This window comes from Taeniopygia guttata, chromosome 36 (assembly GCF_048771995.1).
Source record: "Taeniopygia guttata chromosome 36, bTaeGut7.mat, whole genome shotgun sequence".
NCBI lineage: Eukaryota > Metazoa > Chordata > Aves > Passeriformes > Estrildidae > Taeniopygia > Taeniopygia guttata.
In genome coordinates, this window is record NC_133061.1 from 1,162,562 (window position 1) to 1,181,428 (window position 18,867).

General features: G+C 53.4%; 1 protein-coding gene across 1 annotated transcript; it reads right to left on the bottom strand.

The window, feature by feature from the left end:
* Positions 1-260: 260 nt before the first annotated feature.
* LOC140681473 (uncharacterized) lies at positions 261-1,644 on the bottom strand. The gene has a single exon (XM_072921309.1). The coding sequence runs from the start codon at positions 1,642-1,644 to the stop codon at positions 829-831; it is 816 nt and encodes a 271-aa protein (XP_072777410.1). The 3' UTR covers positions 261-828.
* Positions 1,645-18,867: the final 17,223 nt, after the last annotated feature.

The window sequence follows — 18,867 nt, forward strand, 5'->3', positions numbered from 1 at the left end:
CCAGGCAGCCAGAGGGATGTCCTGGATTCTGACACCCCCCAATTACCGAGCAGTGGGAGCCCCCCGGGCACTGCCCCCCCCTCACCAAGCACCGGGATAGGGACCGGACCCCCATCGAACCCTGGGAACCCCACAAGCACCGGGACCCCCAGGCAGCGCCACCCCCGTGCACTGGGACAGGGACCAGGCCCCCCTCGTGCACCGACCCCCCCAAGCACTGGGCCTGGACCCCCTTTGTGCCCCCCATCCATGATGGAGGTTCCATCCCCTCTGCTTTGACCACCCCAGAGCCGCGGGACCCCCAGGAACAGTGCAGGGACTGTGGGGGACCCCAAGGGCTGGGGGGGCACGGGGGGTTAACCAGCACTAGGGGAGTCCCTTAGGGTTTGGTCCTTTCCCCCCCGTTGTCTCCCAGGACCCCCTGTTATCATCAGCACCCCCCCCAATTTACTGGGACCCCCCCCATTCACTGCTTCCCCCCTTCCCTGACTCCTCCAAAGCGCTGGGACCCCCCGAGCTATGAGCCCCCCGCAGTGCACCAGGACCCCCCACTCACCTCCCATCCCCCATCCATGGGAACCCCCCCAAATCACAGCAGCACAAGGAGAAGAAGCCAACACCTTCCCCACACCCAGCATGGATCACCAGGACCACGGATCAGCAGGGCTCTGCCCAATGGGGGTCACTGGGGATCATCCAGCCTGGATCCTCCCATGGGGGTTGGAGCTGGAGCAGCGCACCAAGCTCTTCCCTCACTCTCCTCCCTCACTCCAAGCTCTTCCCTCACTCCAAGCTCTTCCCTCACTCGGGGCACTCACAGGGCTTCCCTTACTGGTGCCTCCGTTGGTGCTGGGTCAAGTGAGAGCTCTGTGAGAAGCTCTTCCCACACTCGTAGGGCCTCTCCCCGGTGTGGATGCGCCGGTGCCTGGTGAGGCTGGAGTTTTGGTTGAAGCCCTTCCCGCAGTCGGGGCAGCGGAAGGGCCTCTCCTCTGTGTGAATCCGCTCATGTAGGAGGAGATGGGAGCTGGTCCGAAACCTCTTCCCACACTGGGGACACTCATAGGGCCTCTCCCCAGTGTGGATGCGCTGGTGTATTCTCAGGCCTGAGCTCCACCCAAAGCTCTTCCCACATTCCAAGCACTCGTAGGGCCTCTCCCCAGTGTGGATCACCTGGTGCTGGATCAGGCCAGACATGTGTCTGAAGCCCTTCCCACACTTCCCACACTCGTAGGGCCTCTCCCCGGTGTGGATGCGCCGGTGCATGGTGAGGTGGGAGTTGTACTTGAAGCCCTTCCCGCAGTCGGGGCAGCGGAAGGGCCTCTCCTCTGTATGAATCCGCTCATGTAGGAGGACACTGGAGCTGGTCCGAAACCTCTTCCCACACTCCCCACACTCGTAGGGCCTCTCCCCAGTGTGGATCCTCTGGTGCACGATCAGTCTGGATCTCCAGCTGAAACCCTTCCCACATTCCAAGCACTTGTGGGGCTTCTCCCTGCCATGAGACTTCTCCACCAGCTCCGAGCTCCGGCTGGATCTCCGCCCGCTTTCCTGGCTCAGGGGGGCTCTTTCCTCCCCGAAGCTCCCTGGGCTGGGTTTGCAGCTCCTCCTCCTGCAGCATCTCCGGGGCTTTTCCTCCTCCTCCATCCAGACACGCCCAGGGAATGAAAAATCCTGGTTTGGGGAAAAAAACAAGAGGAGAACACCTTGGACTCGAGGTTCCTCCTTGCCCAAGTTCATCTCAGGAAGTCATTGAGAATCTTGTGTCTGTAAGAACCTCCAAAACACCAAGATTTAGCCCCAAAATCCCACAAACTTTAAGATACAGATCAAAAAGTCCCCAAACATCACAAGTCAGCAAAAACCTCCCCCAAAACATAAAGATTCAGCTGCCACATAAAACCAAAGCACCAACATTTAGCCCACGAAAGCTCAGAAACACCAAGATTCACCCCGTGAAAATCCTGGATCCCCCTCCACAGTCACCTGCTGCCCTGGGGCTGGGGGGAAGCTGCAGATACAGGGAGGGGTGGAACCTTCTGCTGCTTCCTCTTTCTGCTCCTTCTCCTCCTCCTGTGTCTCTATTCTTCCTCACACTCCTCTTCCTCCTGCTATTCCTCCTTCTCCTGCAAAATCCCACCCTCTCCTGCCACCTGCATCGTTTGACCATTCTGTTCCTCAAGCCTGCTTCTCCTTCCCTTCTCCTCCTGCCCCCAGGCCCAGCACCCACTGCCGGCTCCCTCTCCCCCCCAGACCCACAGCATCCCAGCCGAGGGGCAGGGATGGAGCTGGGGCAGGTCGGGCTGGGGCAGCGCTGGGCTCTCGGCCGCTCCCGCCCGCACTCGGTCCCCACTGCAGCCGCTCCCGCCAGGACAGCGCGGGGGGGCCCGGCCTTGGCGCTGCCCCACTCCCACCTCCCCAAATTCCCCTCGCGGGGGCGATGGGGCCGAGGGGGGGAGTCCAGTTGGGGAAGGCTCAGAGGGCCAGGGAGCTGTACACAAGGGAGTGACAGGAGAAGGAATCGGTTTTAGAAAATGTTATCAGTTAATGACACAGACTGCTGCTCAGCCAAGGCCCTGCTCTATTCATGAACTTCCAGAAGAACAACAAAGACTTAACAGAGCCATGAATATCATTTGCTATATAAAAGCAGGGAGCATATTAAGGGAGTATGTAGTAGGTGGATTGGGAAGTCTGTAGCTCTCAAGTACTTCAGCCAGTGGGGAAAGCAGAGGGAGATGTGGCCAGGAGAATTAGGATGAAAAGGAGGCTGTGTCCTCCAACAATTGGAGAGATCCCATGGGGAATGTCCCATGGCCTCTCCCATTTTTAGAAATGAAATTAATTTCACAGGACTCCTCTGTCTGCTTTGTGGACAGAATCCTCTGGTGATGTCAATTTTCCCGCACACCCTGGGGCAGGGAGTGCAGCTAAAGGTGCCTCACCCACTTTGGGTGATCGGCTCCCTTGGCTGGCGGCGGCAACGAGCATTGATTGGGGACCCGGGAGTGACCAGGAGACAGACGAGTGACACATCAGGGGGGTCTGTGAAGAGTCAGCAGGGAGAGAGCACTGAAATTCTCATCAGTGAGTGCCCTGGGATCTTCGGGGAGTGAACATGGCAGGGCACCCATGGAGGGGAGAAAAGGGAAAGCCAGGGAGGGGTCCTGGCCAAAGGGATCATGATCCCAAAATATCTCTGAAGGGTCCCTTGGGAGAATGCTGAGGTAGTTTGCACATTCCCCCAGAGGTAATTAAGGACATGGACACCCAGGGGGGCAATAAGGGAAGGGGAGAAGGGATTTGGACAACAGGGGATGGATGGTGTTGGTGTGCTGGGAAGGGATCGGGTGAAGGGGAGTGTGCAGCAATATGGTTCAGGCAAGAAGCAGCAGGAGGAATGTGTGTGGTAAGAAAAAGGATGATGGCAAAGACGAGGAACAGAAAAATACTCAGAATTGGGATGATTTTCAGCAGGGTCTTATCCTGACAATTTGCCAGCTGATACTTTGAATTCCCAGTTCCCAGGAGAGGAAAAGCAGGAGGTCAGGATGTCAGGGGTTTCTCTGTGGTGGGCAGCGGCAGCAGCGGGCGCAGAGGTGCGGGACCGGGAGCAGGGCTGGGGGCCTGTGGGGAGCTGCGGGGCCGGGCCGGGGCTGTGGGGCAGCCGGGGCTCAGCGCCGGGCGCTGCCTGAGCCCACCAGCCCCGGGCAGGGCCGGCAGTGGCCCCCGGCCCCCAGGAGGCTGCGGGACGCCCCGGCCGCTGCCCGGCCCCGGGGAGCTGCCGGCCCTGCCCGCCGGGGGGGCCGCCTTTGGACACTGCGGCAGGACAGGCACCGGCTCTGCCACACGGGCTGTGCAGGGGACCCTGAGCACAAGGAGCAAAACAAAGCAACATCTGGGAAATGCAGAGTGCACATGGAAAGATCAGGATTTTCTGTGAAGGATTTGGCTTGGGTCCCTGCAGAAAGGAAAGATTTTGCAGAAAGCTCAGCAGTTCTCAGAGGATGAGCACCCACAGGCAGTGACTGGGGCTGCAGGAGTGGCAGAAGAAGGCCCTGCAGCACTTGGGCACAAAGGCACAGCAGCTGAAGGCAAGGAGGGATGAGCAAAAGGCCAAGCTGAAGGCAAAGGCCATGGCAGAGTTCCCACAGCCCCTGAGGGACCAACCCCAGGGCCCAAGGGGGCCCCAGCACCCAGGGGACGGCGTCGGCCACAAGCACCTGGCAGAGGCATTGCCCTCCTGGCCAGGGCAGAGCCCACCCAAACAGCCCCTGGGAAGGAGTCAGGGCTCCAGCTGCAGCCCACAAGGACACTGCAAGCACAGACAGCAGCACCCTCAGGAGGAGCGAGTCCACCCCTGCATGGACATGGATTGTCAGGGCTCTCTGAGCTCCCATCCCACCGGGGACACACCACACTGCAGCCCTGGAGAACATCCAGGCTGGGTCTGCATCCAGAGGAGGCCTCTCCTGATGGACACAGGGGCCTCTCCATCCACTCTGAATCTTACACCTAAGGGGGGGAACATTGTAAAGGAATGTTTTCATTATTAAGGGAATAAATGGGAAAGCTGAGCTGGTGTCATTTGTTCAATTAGGAGCTGTGGGACGTTTATTTGAACTAAACTAATTTTTTTCTCTTCCTACTGTAATTGTAATTATCTAGGAAGGAATTTGATGATGGCATTGTCATATTGTAAAAGGTGATACAGAGGCTATTGCTGCTGTACCTTTGTGTCAAATGTCTGGACTTTTTAATCCCACACAGCCTCCATGCTGTGGTATGGACAGGAGAAAGAGAGCAAAACCTGAGAAAATGAACAACCAAAAATAATGATGCCTCAGCTGTGGCTCTTCCAGACTCAGAAAAGAAATTGGAATTGTAGGGGAATGTTCAACAGGGCCATGCCAAAGGAATTCCTGGGCCAACAAGTTTCACCCAGTGGCCACAGTGGCCTCACTGCCTGCAGAATTGTGCAGCCACAGCTTCAACGGGAACCGAGGCCCAAAACCTGATGACAACAGGATCTCCAACTGTTCCAGTCTGCCATCAAGTTCAAGCTCTGATAACCAAAAGAGCCTCGCAATGGATGAGCAGTGCTCGGTTATTACAGTGTGAAACTTGTTCAGTGGCACAGGAGGATTCAGAACTGAGGACAGGGGAAGGGTTTAACCCAGCCTCCTGTTTGAACAGCCCCCAGAGGGGCTGGGAAGAAACCCAGCACTGCATTCAAGTGACAGAGCTCCAGACCCAGCCTGGGCGAGATTCAGGAGACATTGCCTGGCCTGAGGCAGAAAATGTCTTTGTGGATGGCTCTTCAAGGGCAGCAGAAGGGAAAAGAGTTCCAAGACACGCTGTTATTGAGGAAAGGGAATCAGACAAAGCCCAGGTTACCTCCATGGTCAGCTCAACCGGCACAGCTGTGTGTGCTTGTAAGAGCCTGGCACTGACATGCCCTGAGCAGGAAGGCTTCAATATCTTCTGGTGACACCATCTCACCTAACAGGGGGGCAAAAGCAATTCTGATTGCTCAGCAGCCACTGGATCACTTATTAAGGTATTTCTAAAAGGAGTAATTAATATAAAAGGCATTGTGGAAGCAACAGACTCAGACAGCAGAGCTCATTTTCCAGGAAAGACCCTCCAGGGGGTTATGGCAGCTTTAGGAATACAATGGGACCTCCAGAACCCCTGGCACCCCCAGAGCTCATGCTGGGTGCAAAGAATGAAAGGGGAAAGAAAGAAACACCTTTGGAAGCTGGGGATAGAAACCAAGATGCCATGGGTACGGCTTTTGCCATTGGCTTGGGCAAGAAGAGCCAGACCCAGGGCAGATATTCAATCATTTCACCTTGGAATTGATCTTGGGAATTCCTTACCCTGGGAATTCTCCACCTAGTGCAGGGTGGAGATAAGGGATGCACAGTTAAAGCAGTCTGTGGCCAGAATCCTGTCTCTGGTGCCATCTCTCCCCCAGGAAGCTGGGCTGGCACAGAGCCTGCCTTGGCACTTTGCTGTTGCCAACATCCCAGCAGGACATCGGCTCCTGCCTAAGGAGCGCAGAGCAGCACCACTGGTGGCCAAGTGGCGTGGCCCGTGCCAAGTGGCCCCGAGGCCAGAAACAGCCGCCAGCACAGCTGAGCACGGGGGGACCCCTCAGCCTCGGCTCCAGGTCTCTGCAGCCCCGGAGATTTGCACTTCCCGCCTGCAGCAGGAGGATGGGAGGCCCCCACTGAGCCTGCACTGAAGGCAGCGCAGCAGCAGCCAGGGCTCCACAGCGGGGCAAGGCCCTGGGCCTGCCCACACATCCTCTGCTGAAATCCTCGGCCTGGCCACCCTCCTTTGGCAGCTCCAGCCACCGGGGACAGCCCTTGCTGCCACTGCTGCAGCTTCAGCGCTCTCTGGGCCTGCCCTGCCACAGCTTCTGGGCAAGAGCACGGCACAATTCCACTCTGGCTCTCACTTACACTCACACACTGCCCTGCCTGCCATGGCATTGATGGAAAATACACCAGCTCATAGACTTTAACATTGTTAACCTTTGATTTCTCTACTCAGGCTTGCTTTGCCTTGGCCCTGGGGAAAGAAATGTTAAAGGTTTTGTTATGGGATGTTACACCACTCAATGGAGATGAGTTTAACATCTCAACACACTGGGAATGGCCCAAAAGATACCCACAAAGATAACGCCCAGCAGCAAAACATCAACCCCAGCAGCAAACAGCAACCAACACCTACCCCAGACACTGCCAGGGCTGCAGACACCTGGTCTGCAAAAGGCTGAGAAGGAAATCAGCACTTCCCACCTCATTAACAGCTGAAGCAAAGAAATCTGCACAACTTGAAACTACAGAACATTAAACCAGTGGATTTAGATTGCTTTAGACTGTATTAAGTTAGGGAAAAATCGAGTAAAACCCATGGAACGATTTTCTCTGCACACCCGGGCTATGTGGGGATGGAATGATTTCTGTTGCGCATCCTGGCCAGAATCAAGAAATGCCTTTACTCTAACAATAAACATATTGGTGGAGTTTTTCATTTTCCTGTAGCGTCAGTGCAAAGTATATAGCATGAGAATATTTTTTTAAATAATCCTACTTCTATGCCGCTGGTTAGGTTTGGTCAGGGATGTGAGAATGGGTTTTTACTCTGAGAAGAACGAGAAAAAAATTAATGGCCTTGGAACGTTTTTGTGTGTTCTTGTTTCACTTTTAGCGATGCCAAAGTTTTGGTCACGGTTTTTTGACATTCACCTTTAGGTTGCATTTTGCAAAACTAGAAGAGATTTAAAGGTGCCCTTTTAACTCATAAACATTAAACAGAGGATTTGAAGGGGGAAAAAAAAGCAGCAGGTTTTAGGGGGGCACATTTGAGGCTGCTGAAGCTGCTCTGGAAGAGAAGCTGCATTCCAGGCACCCAGGAGAGGAGCTTTAGAAATGCAAATTAACACTGATGGGGCAGAGTGGGGACAATGTACCTTAGCTCTTCTTGCCTGGGGCAGGAATTGGCTGATTCCCTCTGCCCCTCACCCCAAGCCCTGCCTGCTTGCACAGATGGAATCTGCACGGCTGAAGGCAGAGCCCATGGTGAGGATCTGACTCTGAAACAGAAATGGCTGAAGCTGCAAAGGGAAACAGCAAATGGAGAATGTTGTGAAAACTTCACTAAAATAAGGGGGAGATCATCCCCCTGCCCACTCCAACATCTGCTGCCACTGTCTGTGCTGTACAGGCTGTATCAGAGCGCTGGGGCTTTTGCTAGAACAAGTTCAGAGAAATTAGTTGGAATTCAAGTACTTGATGATGTAATTAAAAAATGCAGTCATTGATGCAGCCTCAGCTTGAGGGAGCACCCAGAAATGGGGAAAAGATGAAGGGCCACCAGAACAAATCCTACAACACCACGGACCAGCCCCTGGGAACCCAAACCAATTCATATAAGGAGACAGAACCCATTTATCATTTCAATGGCATCATTAGATTAAAAGCTGTCCTCAAAAGAAGAAGCAACTAGACAGCTCCAGCTCCTGACCTTCCACTGAAAGAGGAACACAACATTTCACCAGGGGATGGGATCAGATTATCTGTTAGCAGAAAAAGCAGGAGTTTGTGGAGAACTAAATGATTCAAACTGCTGTTGGCAAAGAGATGACAAAGGTAAAGTGGTGAAAAAGATAAAGGTGAACACTTTATGTGCTGGTCCAAACATGGAAAGGATGGGAATGGGACACACTTTCGTGGCTCCCGGGCAGACCAGGGGTTAAACGAATGCTGCTTCTCCTCTTCTGTGCTGCAGCAACTCTCATCTTTTTACCATGCCCCACACCTTGGCAGTGCAGCTCATCCAGCAGCTGAGCCAGGGCATGCAGACGGCAGCCAGGCCTCCTGATCCACAAACGGCCACAAAAGGACAGGGAATGAGGGCACCGAGAATAATCCCAAAACCAAAGAGGACCCGGGAAGAACAAAACAGAGTCAAGGAGTGAATCTGCCTGGAGATAGGGCCAGGCACCTCTAGATAAGGAAGTAACGGGGGAAACCATCAGTTCCAATAAATTTCACAAATTGAGCTACACAATTTCTCAAAGTCCCGCTACATTCCCGAACTTCCAGGAGAACAAAGGCTTAACAGAGCCATGAGTATCGGCTGGCATACAAAAGGAGGGTGCATATTAACGAGGACAGGCAGCAGGCGCATCGGGAAGTCTGAACCTTCCAAGGACCTCAGCCCGTGGGCAAAGGCAGAGGGAGATGCGGCCGGGAAAATGAGGATAAAAAGGAGGCTGCGGACTACAACCATGGCACAGAGCGCACGGCAAATGCCCCACGGCCTCTCCCCCTGCTCGGCAATAAAGTCAGTTTTACAGGACTCCTCGCTCTCCTCCGGCCACAGAAACCTCCGGCGACGGGAATTTCCCCGCACACTCCCGGCCGCGGGGCAGCCCCCTCTGTCCTACCCACAGCAGCCGGGCCGAGCCAGCGCTGCTCCGGCAGCGGCTCCTGCCCAGGCCCCGGCGGGAAGGAGACCGCGGGCAGCCGCTCCCGCCGCGCCCTCAGCCCGGGGCCAGCACGGGCCGGACACGGCACCACCGACCCGCCGCAGCCCCCTGCCGCCCCCTCCGCCCGCAGCCAGCCCCGAGCCCCCGCAGAACCCAGCGCGGCTCCCACCTGCGCCGGGGCCGCCTCCGAGCTCCGCCGACGCCGCCTCACCGCGCTCCGGCCGCTGCCGCCGCTCCCGGGCCCGCACAGACGCTCCCGGCGCCAATGGCGCCGCTGCCCAACCACGGCCGCCCTCAGCCCGCCGCCGGGGCCGTGCTGCGCCCCGCTCCCACCAATCAGCGCGCCGCAACCGCGACTGACGGCACCAGCGGCCAATGGCAGCGAGCTCGGGGCGGGCTCTGCGCACGGCCCAGACTCGCCCCGCGCTCTCAGGGCCCCCCGCGCTGCGTGAGGGCAAAGCCGGAGATGAGCAACAGCCCCGGGACGGGCCCGGGCCCGAGGCGGGATTGAGCTGCCCACACAAACAAACTTCTCCGCACCTCCCGCCACGGCTTTCCCGGCCCTGCGCCTTCCGTGCCTCCGGCTCTGCGGGAAGCCCGGGAGCCTCACTTCTCCTGCCCCTCATTAGTGCATCGGTGCTTCGCTTTGATTTCCCCCAAAAAGGGAAACCTGCCCAAAGCCCTGTGGGTGAGCGGGGGAGGGGAGAGATTTCTGGCAGAAAACTCCAAAGACTCAGAGCAGGATGAGGAGAAGTCAGTGCAGAGCCTTAAATGCAGCTTTCCCCACGCCTCCCTGCTCCCAGCTGCACCTCCTCCCCCGGCAGGGCAGGAGACAGGGAATGGGGCCGTGCTCAGCTCATCCCCCGCGGCTTCTCCCTCTGCTCAGGGACAGGAGTCGTTCCCTGCTGCACCCTGCGCTCTCTCCCAGCCGAGACTTCTCCAGGAACTTCTCCGAGCCGAGTCCATCCCCTGGGGCACAGCCCCCTCCAAGTGCTGCAGCGTGGGTCACTGTGCCACGGGCTCGGTCCTGCCAGGCCAGGCTGCTCCAGCGGGGCCCCTCTGCCCACGGGGTCACAGCCTCCTCTCAGGCATCCCCGAGCTCCAGCCTGGCTCCTCCAGGGGCTGCAGGGGGATCTCTGCATCCCCACGGAGCTGCAGGGGGATCTCTGCATCCCCACGGACCTGCAGGGGGATCTCTGCATCCCCATGGACCTGCAGAAGGAATCTCTGCAGCCCCATTGTAATATAAATTGTGGAATAATTCGTGATTATGTAAAATATACATGAAGTCAGTTGTGCTAGTAGAAAAAGATTCTTAAAGTTTTAAAAGACCTGAAGACCCAGCCGGGAAAGACTGGAAACCACCGATGACAGAGAAAGAGAGACCTAATTTACAATTGAAAACACGTGGCTCCCTGCAGAGTTGGGCTCTTTCCGGGGATACTCCACCAGACGCCCAAGGTGAAAAATGCACATATGTTCGTTTGATTAGTAGTGCTGTATTAACATTTTAATAGTATGGTAAATGTAGTTTTGTATTTAAAATGAAGGTTTAGTAGTTAAAATAAAAACTGTATATATGGGTTTTCTTTTAAGGAATGACATACTCGCTTTGACATAACCATCACAGAACACCTATATCTTCCAGGGAAGAGGAATTTATGGTTTTCTTCTCAGAAGAAGCTAATTTCTTCAGGTCTTGCTCAGACTCGAAGACGCCATGGGGATTAAAGGAAACAGTTGGCATATAACAGACAAGAGTTTCTTGTTTTAAATAGAATGTATGCATAACCATGAAGGATATATGAATATGCAATAGTGTAGTTTTAAGGGTGATTCCTTTGTTCACAAGGTATGCTTGTTGTGGCTTAAATGCCCGAGAGCATCTGGACATCCTTGAGTCTTTGGTTTTTATTGTTTTGTAATTGTCCTAACTCTGAATTTTTATTACTCTAATTGTATTACTATTTTAAAAACCATGTTATTATTATTAAAAATTTAACAGCCATGTGATTGGCGTTTTTCACGGCATGCTGAGCAACACATTTGATTTGCTTTCTCTTTGCTCTGTTTTTTTTTTACTCTGACATTTTGGATGATTCTTGGAGGTGAAAAAACATTTGCATACAAGTCCTCACCTTATTTGCTTTCCTGTCTTAAAACAGCATTGGTTGCAATAAGGTGTTATAAATCCTTTAGTTTTCTGAGCTGCCCTTATTGGAGGCTTTCTGGGAACCTCTTTTCTTTGGTTAGTTTTTATTGCTTATACTATTTTGTTTCTACCCAAGCCTCATGGTCTTTTTTCAGTTTTTCTCACACACAGACTTTCCAGGTCGCAGGTATGAGATGCGATCATTTACACATAAGCTTTAAGATCTCAGGTTCTGAATTGGCTTGATTAGGAGCCTTCAATTTACACTTGGGGCATAGAACACACAAATTCTGCATTGTAATAGTACTCATACAAGGTGCCAGCCTCTTAATGCACCAAAAACTCCCGGAAATTGCCTGCAGGCTGTTCCGTTCATCACTTTGGCATTTTTCCTTTATTTAAACTCTCTTTTACAAAATCTCAGTCTTTTCTAATTCTCTTCTCGCACAATCTAATTAAAGCATTGTTTCTACTGACACTTATTTCGTTGGCCTGCAAAAGGCTGTGCCTGTTACAGCAAAAACTCTGATATGCTCACAAACACAGAACCCTGTCCTTATCTCAAATTCAGGGACAGTCAGGGCTTAAGTTGTTGTGAGGGAGGAATTCTTGGAATTCCTTTGATTTGTTTTGCTACAGTTAAACATAAATCATTATAGTGTAGCTGTTCTGCATAAAATGCTACACTTGTTGCAAAAAAAAATCTTAAAATCTCTATAAATGCAACTATATAATCTCGAGAATTAAAATACTATAATGTGGGGGAAGAATCACACAAACTCACTGGGAAATTCACTGGTGGTATCTCTTAAAGTGTCCCCTTTTCTCAACACAACACAGCATAACAGCACACAGTAAAACTCCAGGAATCCAAGTCCAAACCACTGGGGCAGAGGAACCCCCGCAGTTTGTCTAGCCACTGTTCAAATGCACACAAATCACCGCCTTTAAACACAGTGAAAGTCCTCAGCCCCGTTTCTCCGCTTGTTTCCCTTCCCCGCGGGCACTCAGGCCCAGGAGCGAGGCCGGGCCCTGCCGGCTCTGAGGGACTGCCCAGCAGTGCTGCTCTGGCACCCCAGGGCCCTCTCAGTCCGGCCCTTTATCGCACACCAGCGCTCCTTGGCTGTCTCCGCAGGTGGCAAGCGAGGCAGAGCGGAGCCCCTCCAGGGAAATTCCCCGGGTGCGCCAAGGAGGTCTGTTCTACCCCCTGCCCCTGCGAGGACAGAAAATCTCCTGCCTGGCTCGCCATGATGAAACGCGGATGAAAAATAAAACCCTACAATTTTAATAAAGATTTGTAGGGAATGGATATGTTTATTTATAGCACTGTGGACGCATGTCAGGACTTATTGCCCTTTAATGGACATGCGTCCACAGCGTTATAAATAAGTATACCCATTCCCTACAAATCTTTATTAAAATGGTAGGGATTGATTTTTCATCTGCATTTCACTCCCCAGGAGCAGGAAAATCCCCATTCCCTGTTTCCTTGTGGCTGCAGCCTGGAACATCCACTCAGAATGATGAACTTTCTGACAGCCCTGCTGAATGACACCAGGACAAGGTTGGTGAGAAAGGGAGGAAAATGTGTTTTGATAGGAAATTACAAAATTATTTCTTTCTGTCGCGTTAATTTTTAGTCCATTACAATTCTGTTTTCACATATTTATAGGATGGGAAAAATGTAGCCACAACCATGTGCCACCCAAACCAGGGTAAGCTAGACCACATGGTGACACCGAACAAGGTTTCTATATCCAGTGCAACAAAAAAAAATCATGTTACTAAAGAATTGTTATTCTTATTTCACCCTGTTTCTCTCAATGCCCTCAGGCTGCACATCGGGTGCCAAAACTGGTCTTGGTTTACAAGACAGGTGTCTGCTAGGGAAGGCAGCAAAAAGCCTCCTGTGGAATGGAGAATGTAAACCCCCTCCCTCCAAATTATTAGAATCATGAAATCAAGGGGCTCTCAGGCAGGCAAAGATATGGGAATAGGAATGTCAGCTCTTTCCTAGTGTGTATAACAAAGCAAACAAGCAGCAGCAGCTGCGGCACGAACAGCAAACAGAGCAGAGCCCAGTCCCAGCCTTTGGGCCGTGGCGCTTTCCCTGCGGTGCAGTTCCGGGCACAGCCAGCAGGGGCGCTGTGGCTCCCGGGGCAGGGCAGGTGCGCTGACCCCCACGCGGCTGCAGGGGGCGCTCCGGCCGGGCTCGGCAGCGCGGGGCCATGGCGGCTTTGTCCGAAGGGGGAAGGGCTGGAGAGAGGCTTTGCTTCACAAACCCCGGGGCAGCCGGCTCCGGTGCCCCAGCAGGACTCTCAGAAAGCAGTCAGCTGGGCTGGCAGGATGTCTCGGCAGGCAGGGGGTGAGGGGCTCCAAGCAGGGCAGGGAGAGCCCAGCTCAGGATCCTGGGCACCAGAGCAGACAGGGATAGGTCTCTCTTTTAGTGGGGCAGGTGTAAATAAGGTCCCAGTTTAGTGGCTGTTCTCACGAGCAGAGGCTCACCCCAGGACAGAAGAAGCAGCTCTGGCCCGGGCTCCGGCAGCAGCAGTGGAAACTCCCATCTCCAAGAGCAGCAGCTCCTCCCAAAATAAGGGATCAGCCGATAAACATCAGCCAATGATAAGGAACAAACAGAAAGGAAAAACCCAACCCCCAACACTGGTTTATAATTCCTAATGCTAAGGGAGAATTGTATAAAGTTTTAATTCCACCTTTATAATTGTTTACATACGAGCTCTTGAAATGTCAGGGGTAGGGATTGGAACCTGCTGCTCCAAGGCTTCTCTCACAAAAAAGAGGCTTAGAAAGGCTGGCGGTCCTTGGAGGTATTTGGGGATCTATAGGGGCTATTGGGGGTCCTTTCTGTGCCTCCTGACCTGACAGGAGCTTCTCTAATAAACTTTGGCTAAAGCTCCCAGTCTGCCTATGACAGGAGCCCCTGTGAGTGCCTGTGACATCCCGGCTCTTTGGCAGCCTGGGGACACTTAGAAAGTCCCCATGGAACCCCTCTGAGGGCCTGTCAAAATATCTGATTATTAGTAGGCAAACTGTTGGCTGTTAACTGAAAGGTTGGTGGTTCGAGCCCACCGAGGGATGCCATTTATGTCAGAATCTGTGGTATTTAAATGATCCCAAAATTACAGAAATACGCTGTCTTTGAGCCTTTCTGCCAAAGAAGAAGTCATAATTCATCTGTGCTGGTTTTCAAGGTTGTTTATTCTTGCTTATCTATAACATGTTCTGTCTGACCTGCAGTAGGCCTTTCTTGTGGGACAGCGTGCAGGGCTCTGCCCCTCAGTGGGAAGTTACAAACATTATATACCAGAAACTACCTGTGCTATATTTACAATAATGTGCCAATACCTACCACCTGTGTTGAACAATGTGTCCCCAGTCTAAACCAACAGAAAAATGCCAACACTGCAGTGAAACATGGAAGGCATGAAGAAGACGAAAAAGGACAGGACACACATCCTCCATCTTGCCTCCTTTGAACCCCTTACCTAGAATCCTAAAATTCTACTTTTGCACCCGTGTCACACTAATTATTACTCATATCAAACACTCAGAGTGTGTAATTAATCCTGTAAGATTGAAAACTCTTTTCCATGGACAGAGATCACAGGCACTGTCTCTGAGGGCTCTGTACAGGGGGGTTCCTGACCCCTGCCAGGGTCCCAGACCTGCCAGGGCAGCCAGAGGGAAGCCCTGGATTACCACAGCAAACCTCATCAGGACCCATTGCTATGGTCAGTTTCCCTGGCAACCATCACCAGCCCCTGTTGCTATGGTCAGTTTCCATGGCAACCATCACCAGTTTCCTGTTGCTATGGTCAGTTTCCCTGGCAACCATCACCAGCCCCTGTTGCTATGGTCAGTTCCCATGGCAACCATCTCCAGCCCCTGTTGCTATGGTCAGTTTCCATGGCAACCAGCACCAGCCCCTGTTGCTATGGTCAGTTCCCATGGCAACCATCACCAGCCCCTGTTGCTATGGTCAGTTTCCACAGCAACCATCACCAGCCCCTGTTGCTATGGTCAGTTCCCATGGCAACCATCACCAGCCCCTGTTGCTATGGTCAGTTTCCATGGCAACCTTCCCCAGCCCCTGTTGCTATGGTCAGTCCCTGGGCAGCTCCATGGACACCCCATGCCAGGGGTGGTTGCCATGGACACCAGCTCAGGCCTGCAGCCAGAGCCCGTTTCCATGGCAACCATTGGCACTCCCATCCCCAGGGTCATGGGATCCCAGAACCACAGAATTGGCTGAGCTGGGAGGGACCCATCAGGATCCTCGAGTCCAGCTGCTGGCCCTGCACAGGACACCCCAACACTGCCAGCCTGGGCCTGGCAGCGCTGTCCAAACGCTGCTGGAGCTCAGAGAGCCCTGGAGCTGTGACCCTTCCCTGGGGAGCCTGGGCAGTGCCCCAGCAGCCTCTGGGCAAAAACCTTTTCCTGAGATCCAACCTCAGCCTGCCCCGACTCAGCTGCAGCCGCTCCCTGCACTCCTGTCCCTGGGCACCAGAGTGAAGAGGTTCCCTCAGCCCCAGCCAGGGACCCGCTCCCAAGGCTGCTGCCATGGCCACCAGGGCTGGCACCAGCTGGGATGCTCGGTTTCCACAGGCCGGGATTCAGGAATGGGATTTCCCAGTTTCCTGCTCTCGCTAAAACCCCGCTGGTGCTCGTTGCCCTCCCACCTTCCACTGAAGGAAAAAAATGGAAAGATCCCAGGCTGGGATAAGAACAATTTGCTGGGAACAGCAACAAGATAAGGAACAAACAGGAATAGAAAAACTATTGACAACAGAAGGGATAAGAAAAAGTATTTACAGGGGAGATTACATCACCATCAATTGTATCTTCCTGGCCACATGTCTCCTCCTGCCTGGAAAGGACACCCTTCTCAGAGAGAGAGAGAGAGAGAGAGAGTCCCTTTCCTGCCCCTGGCAATGACCTGAGGTGGGAGTGAATGTAGTGACAGGGCCATAGCCAGACCCTCATGTTCTTCAATCCCACATAAGGTCATTGGCAGGGGCAGGAGAAGGTACAGGTATCTTCCCAGCATGGATCACAGGGAACAGGGATCACCAGGGCTCTTCCCAATGTGGGTTCTTCAATGGGGGATGAAGCTGGAGTGGTGCACGAAGGTCCTCCTGCAGTTGGGGCACTCACAGGGCTTCTGTCATCGGTGGCTCTGTTGGTGTCGGGTCAAGTGAGAGCTCTGGGTGAAGCCCTTCCCACACTGGGGACACTCGTAGGGCCTCTCCCCAGTGTGGATGCGCCGGTGCCTGATGAGGTTGGAGTTTTGCTTGAACCCCTTCCCACAGTCAGAGCAGAGGAAGAGCCTCTCCTCGGTGTGGACCCGCTCATGCAGGAGGAGATTTGAGCTGCTCTGAAACCTCTTCCCACATGTGGGGCACATGTAGGGCCTCTCCCCAGTGTGGATGTGCCGGTGCCTGACAAGGGTGGAGTTTTGCTTGAAGCCCTTCCCACAGTCAGGGCAGTGGAAGGGCCTCTCATCCGTGTGAATCCGCTGATGTACAAGGAGATGGGAGCTGCTGTGAAACCTCTTCTGACACTCAGGACACTCGTAGGGCCTCTCCCCAGTGTGGATGCGTTGGTGGATGATTAGGTCGGAGCTGCAGCTGAAGCCCTTCCCACACTCCCCACACTCGTAGGGCCATTCCCCAGTGTGGATCATCTGATGTCGTTTCAGATTGGTGCTCTGCCTGAAGCTCTTCCCACACTCCAAGCACTTGTGGGGCTTCTCCCCATCGTGAAGCTTCTCAGGGACCACCAGCTCCGAGCTCTGGCTGAAGCTCTGCCCTCCTTCCTGACCCAGAGTGGGCCTTTCCTCCTCAGACCACCCTGGGCTGGGTTTGCAGCCCCTCCTCCTGTGGGATCTCCAGGGCTTTTCCTCCCTGTTGGATTCTTGCGCTGTCGAGTTACTCAAAACGGCCTCTTCCATGAGGTTGTGCTGCAGAGATTTGTCCTTCCTGGTCTCCATCATCAGCTCCTGCTCTGGGGTAGGAGGGACAAGGAGAGGGTGGGATTTGCCTCCATGCCACAAGGAAGGGTAAGGAGATCCCCCCAGTGCATCCCCGTCAGGAGAGCGTCGGCAGCGGGGCTGTCCTGCAGCCGGGGGCCGTGCTGGGCTGGGAGATGGAACAGGAGAGAGGGGGAAAGGGGCACTGACTTCCTCCTCACCTGCCTCAGTGTCCCAGGGCATCTTCCTCTTCCTCGCAACCTTCTCCTCCATCTGGCGAATATTTGGGTACGGGAAATTCTGTTTTGGGAGGAAAACAAGGGATGAGCACAGTGAGTTTTGTACTGGTTTGAAGGCCAACCAGGAGGAGACTCTAAGCCAGAATGACAATTGAATAAGAAAAGTAGGATCAAGGCAATGATACAGAATCACTGGTTTAAACTCACAGAGTCAGGATATAACCTGACACCCCACTGGTCAGGGTGGTGGTAGCAGTCTGATGAAATGGTGGCTGCAGTCCGGCTGGAGTGATGAACGTGATTCTGTCAAAGCGGTGATCCTGTAGAAGGGTCAGGTCTTCCTCTGAAGGTCCAGTGGTGGTTATGGAGCTCTTGTCCTCTGGGAATGCAGTGGGCAAGGTGGTTGTGGTGTTGCAAGGGTGAGATTATATCCAGGCAGGAATGCTTGGTTCCTCCCCCTGGGCGGAGCATCCCACAATGGGATGATGTAATTTTATCAGCCCTGCAGTGACACTCAATGGCCCATTAACAGAAGATGGCCCCTGGAGGGCGTTATCAGGGCTGAGCCATGGAAGAGATAAAGAACACTGCCCCACCTGTTGATAACAGTTTATGGAGATGGTGACTGAAAACACTTTTGGTTACATCTGACATTGTAACCTGAAACAGTGAGGCAATCCCTGCTCGGGGTGGGGGGTGAACACCACCCCCCTAACCCAAACTGGCTCAGGTGTAAAACCCCCACCCTGGGAAGGCCACGCACACAGGGGACAATGTCACACTTGCCCTGCCCCAGGGGGAGATCTCTTTCCCCGTCATTCCCTCGCTCTCTCCCCTTTTCTCTTTCTTTCAATCTCTCTCTCTACCTCACATTTACTGTTCAATAAAATCCACTTTGGATTTGGTCTCCTTAGCACCTTCACTGGGGCGGAGGCATCTCTCTAAAAATTTTATTAACCAGATTGCGACATTATTTTGGCACAGTGAGTTCAGGGCACTGCTGTCTGACCCCAAGTGCCTTTGACAACAGCATGGGTCCCTCCTCTGAGGAGGTTCTGCCTCTTTCTTGATGAACTCTTGGAAACTTGGATGCAGCTTCCTCTGAGTGACTTTTGGGAGAACTTATGAGGAAAATGGCTGTTGTGGGTGGCCAGGGTAAAGAAAGTGTTTTCTTGTCCTTCCTTGAAAATTTTTTTTTAAATAACTGGAGAAAAGGGAACAAATTATACTAGCAAGACTGACAAGGATCATTCACCCCAATGTGAGGAATTCAAGACCAGTAAATTCCTACAAGAAGCCCAGTTCAAGTAGATAAATTCCCAAATAACTCCCGAATTCACAGGTCTGGGGACTTTGCCAAATATGAGCATCATTATTTTCTTGGTCCCTGTCACCTTTGTGACAGCTACACGGAGCTTTCCCTTCCCTTTATTAATCTGTACTGGGCCAAATTTCCACTTTCCTTTTATCGGAACCTGCCAGCAGC

Coding starts and splice junctions, on each gene's coding strand:
- LOC140681473 (XM_072921309.1), bottom strand. CDS start 1,644: ATGGAGGAGGAGGAAAAGCCCCGGAGATGCTGCAGGAGGAGGAGCTGC.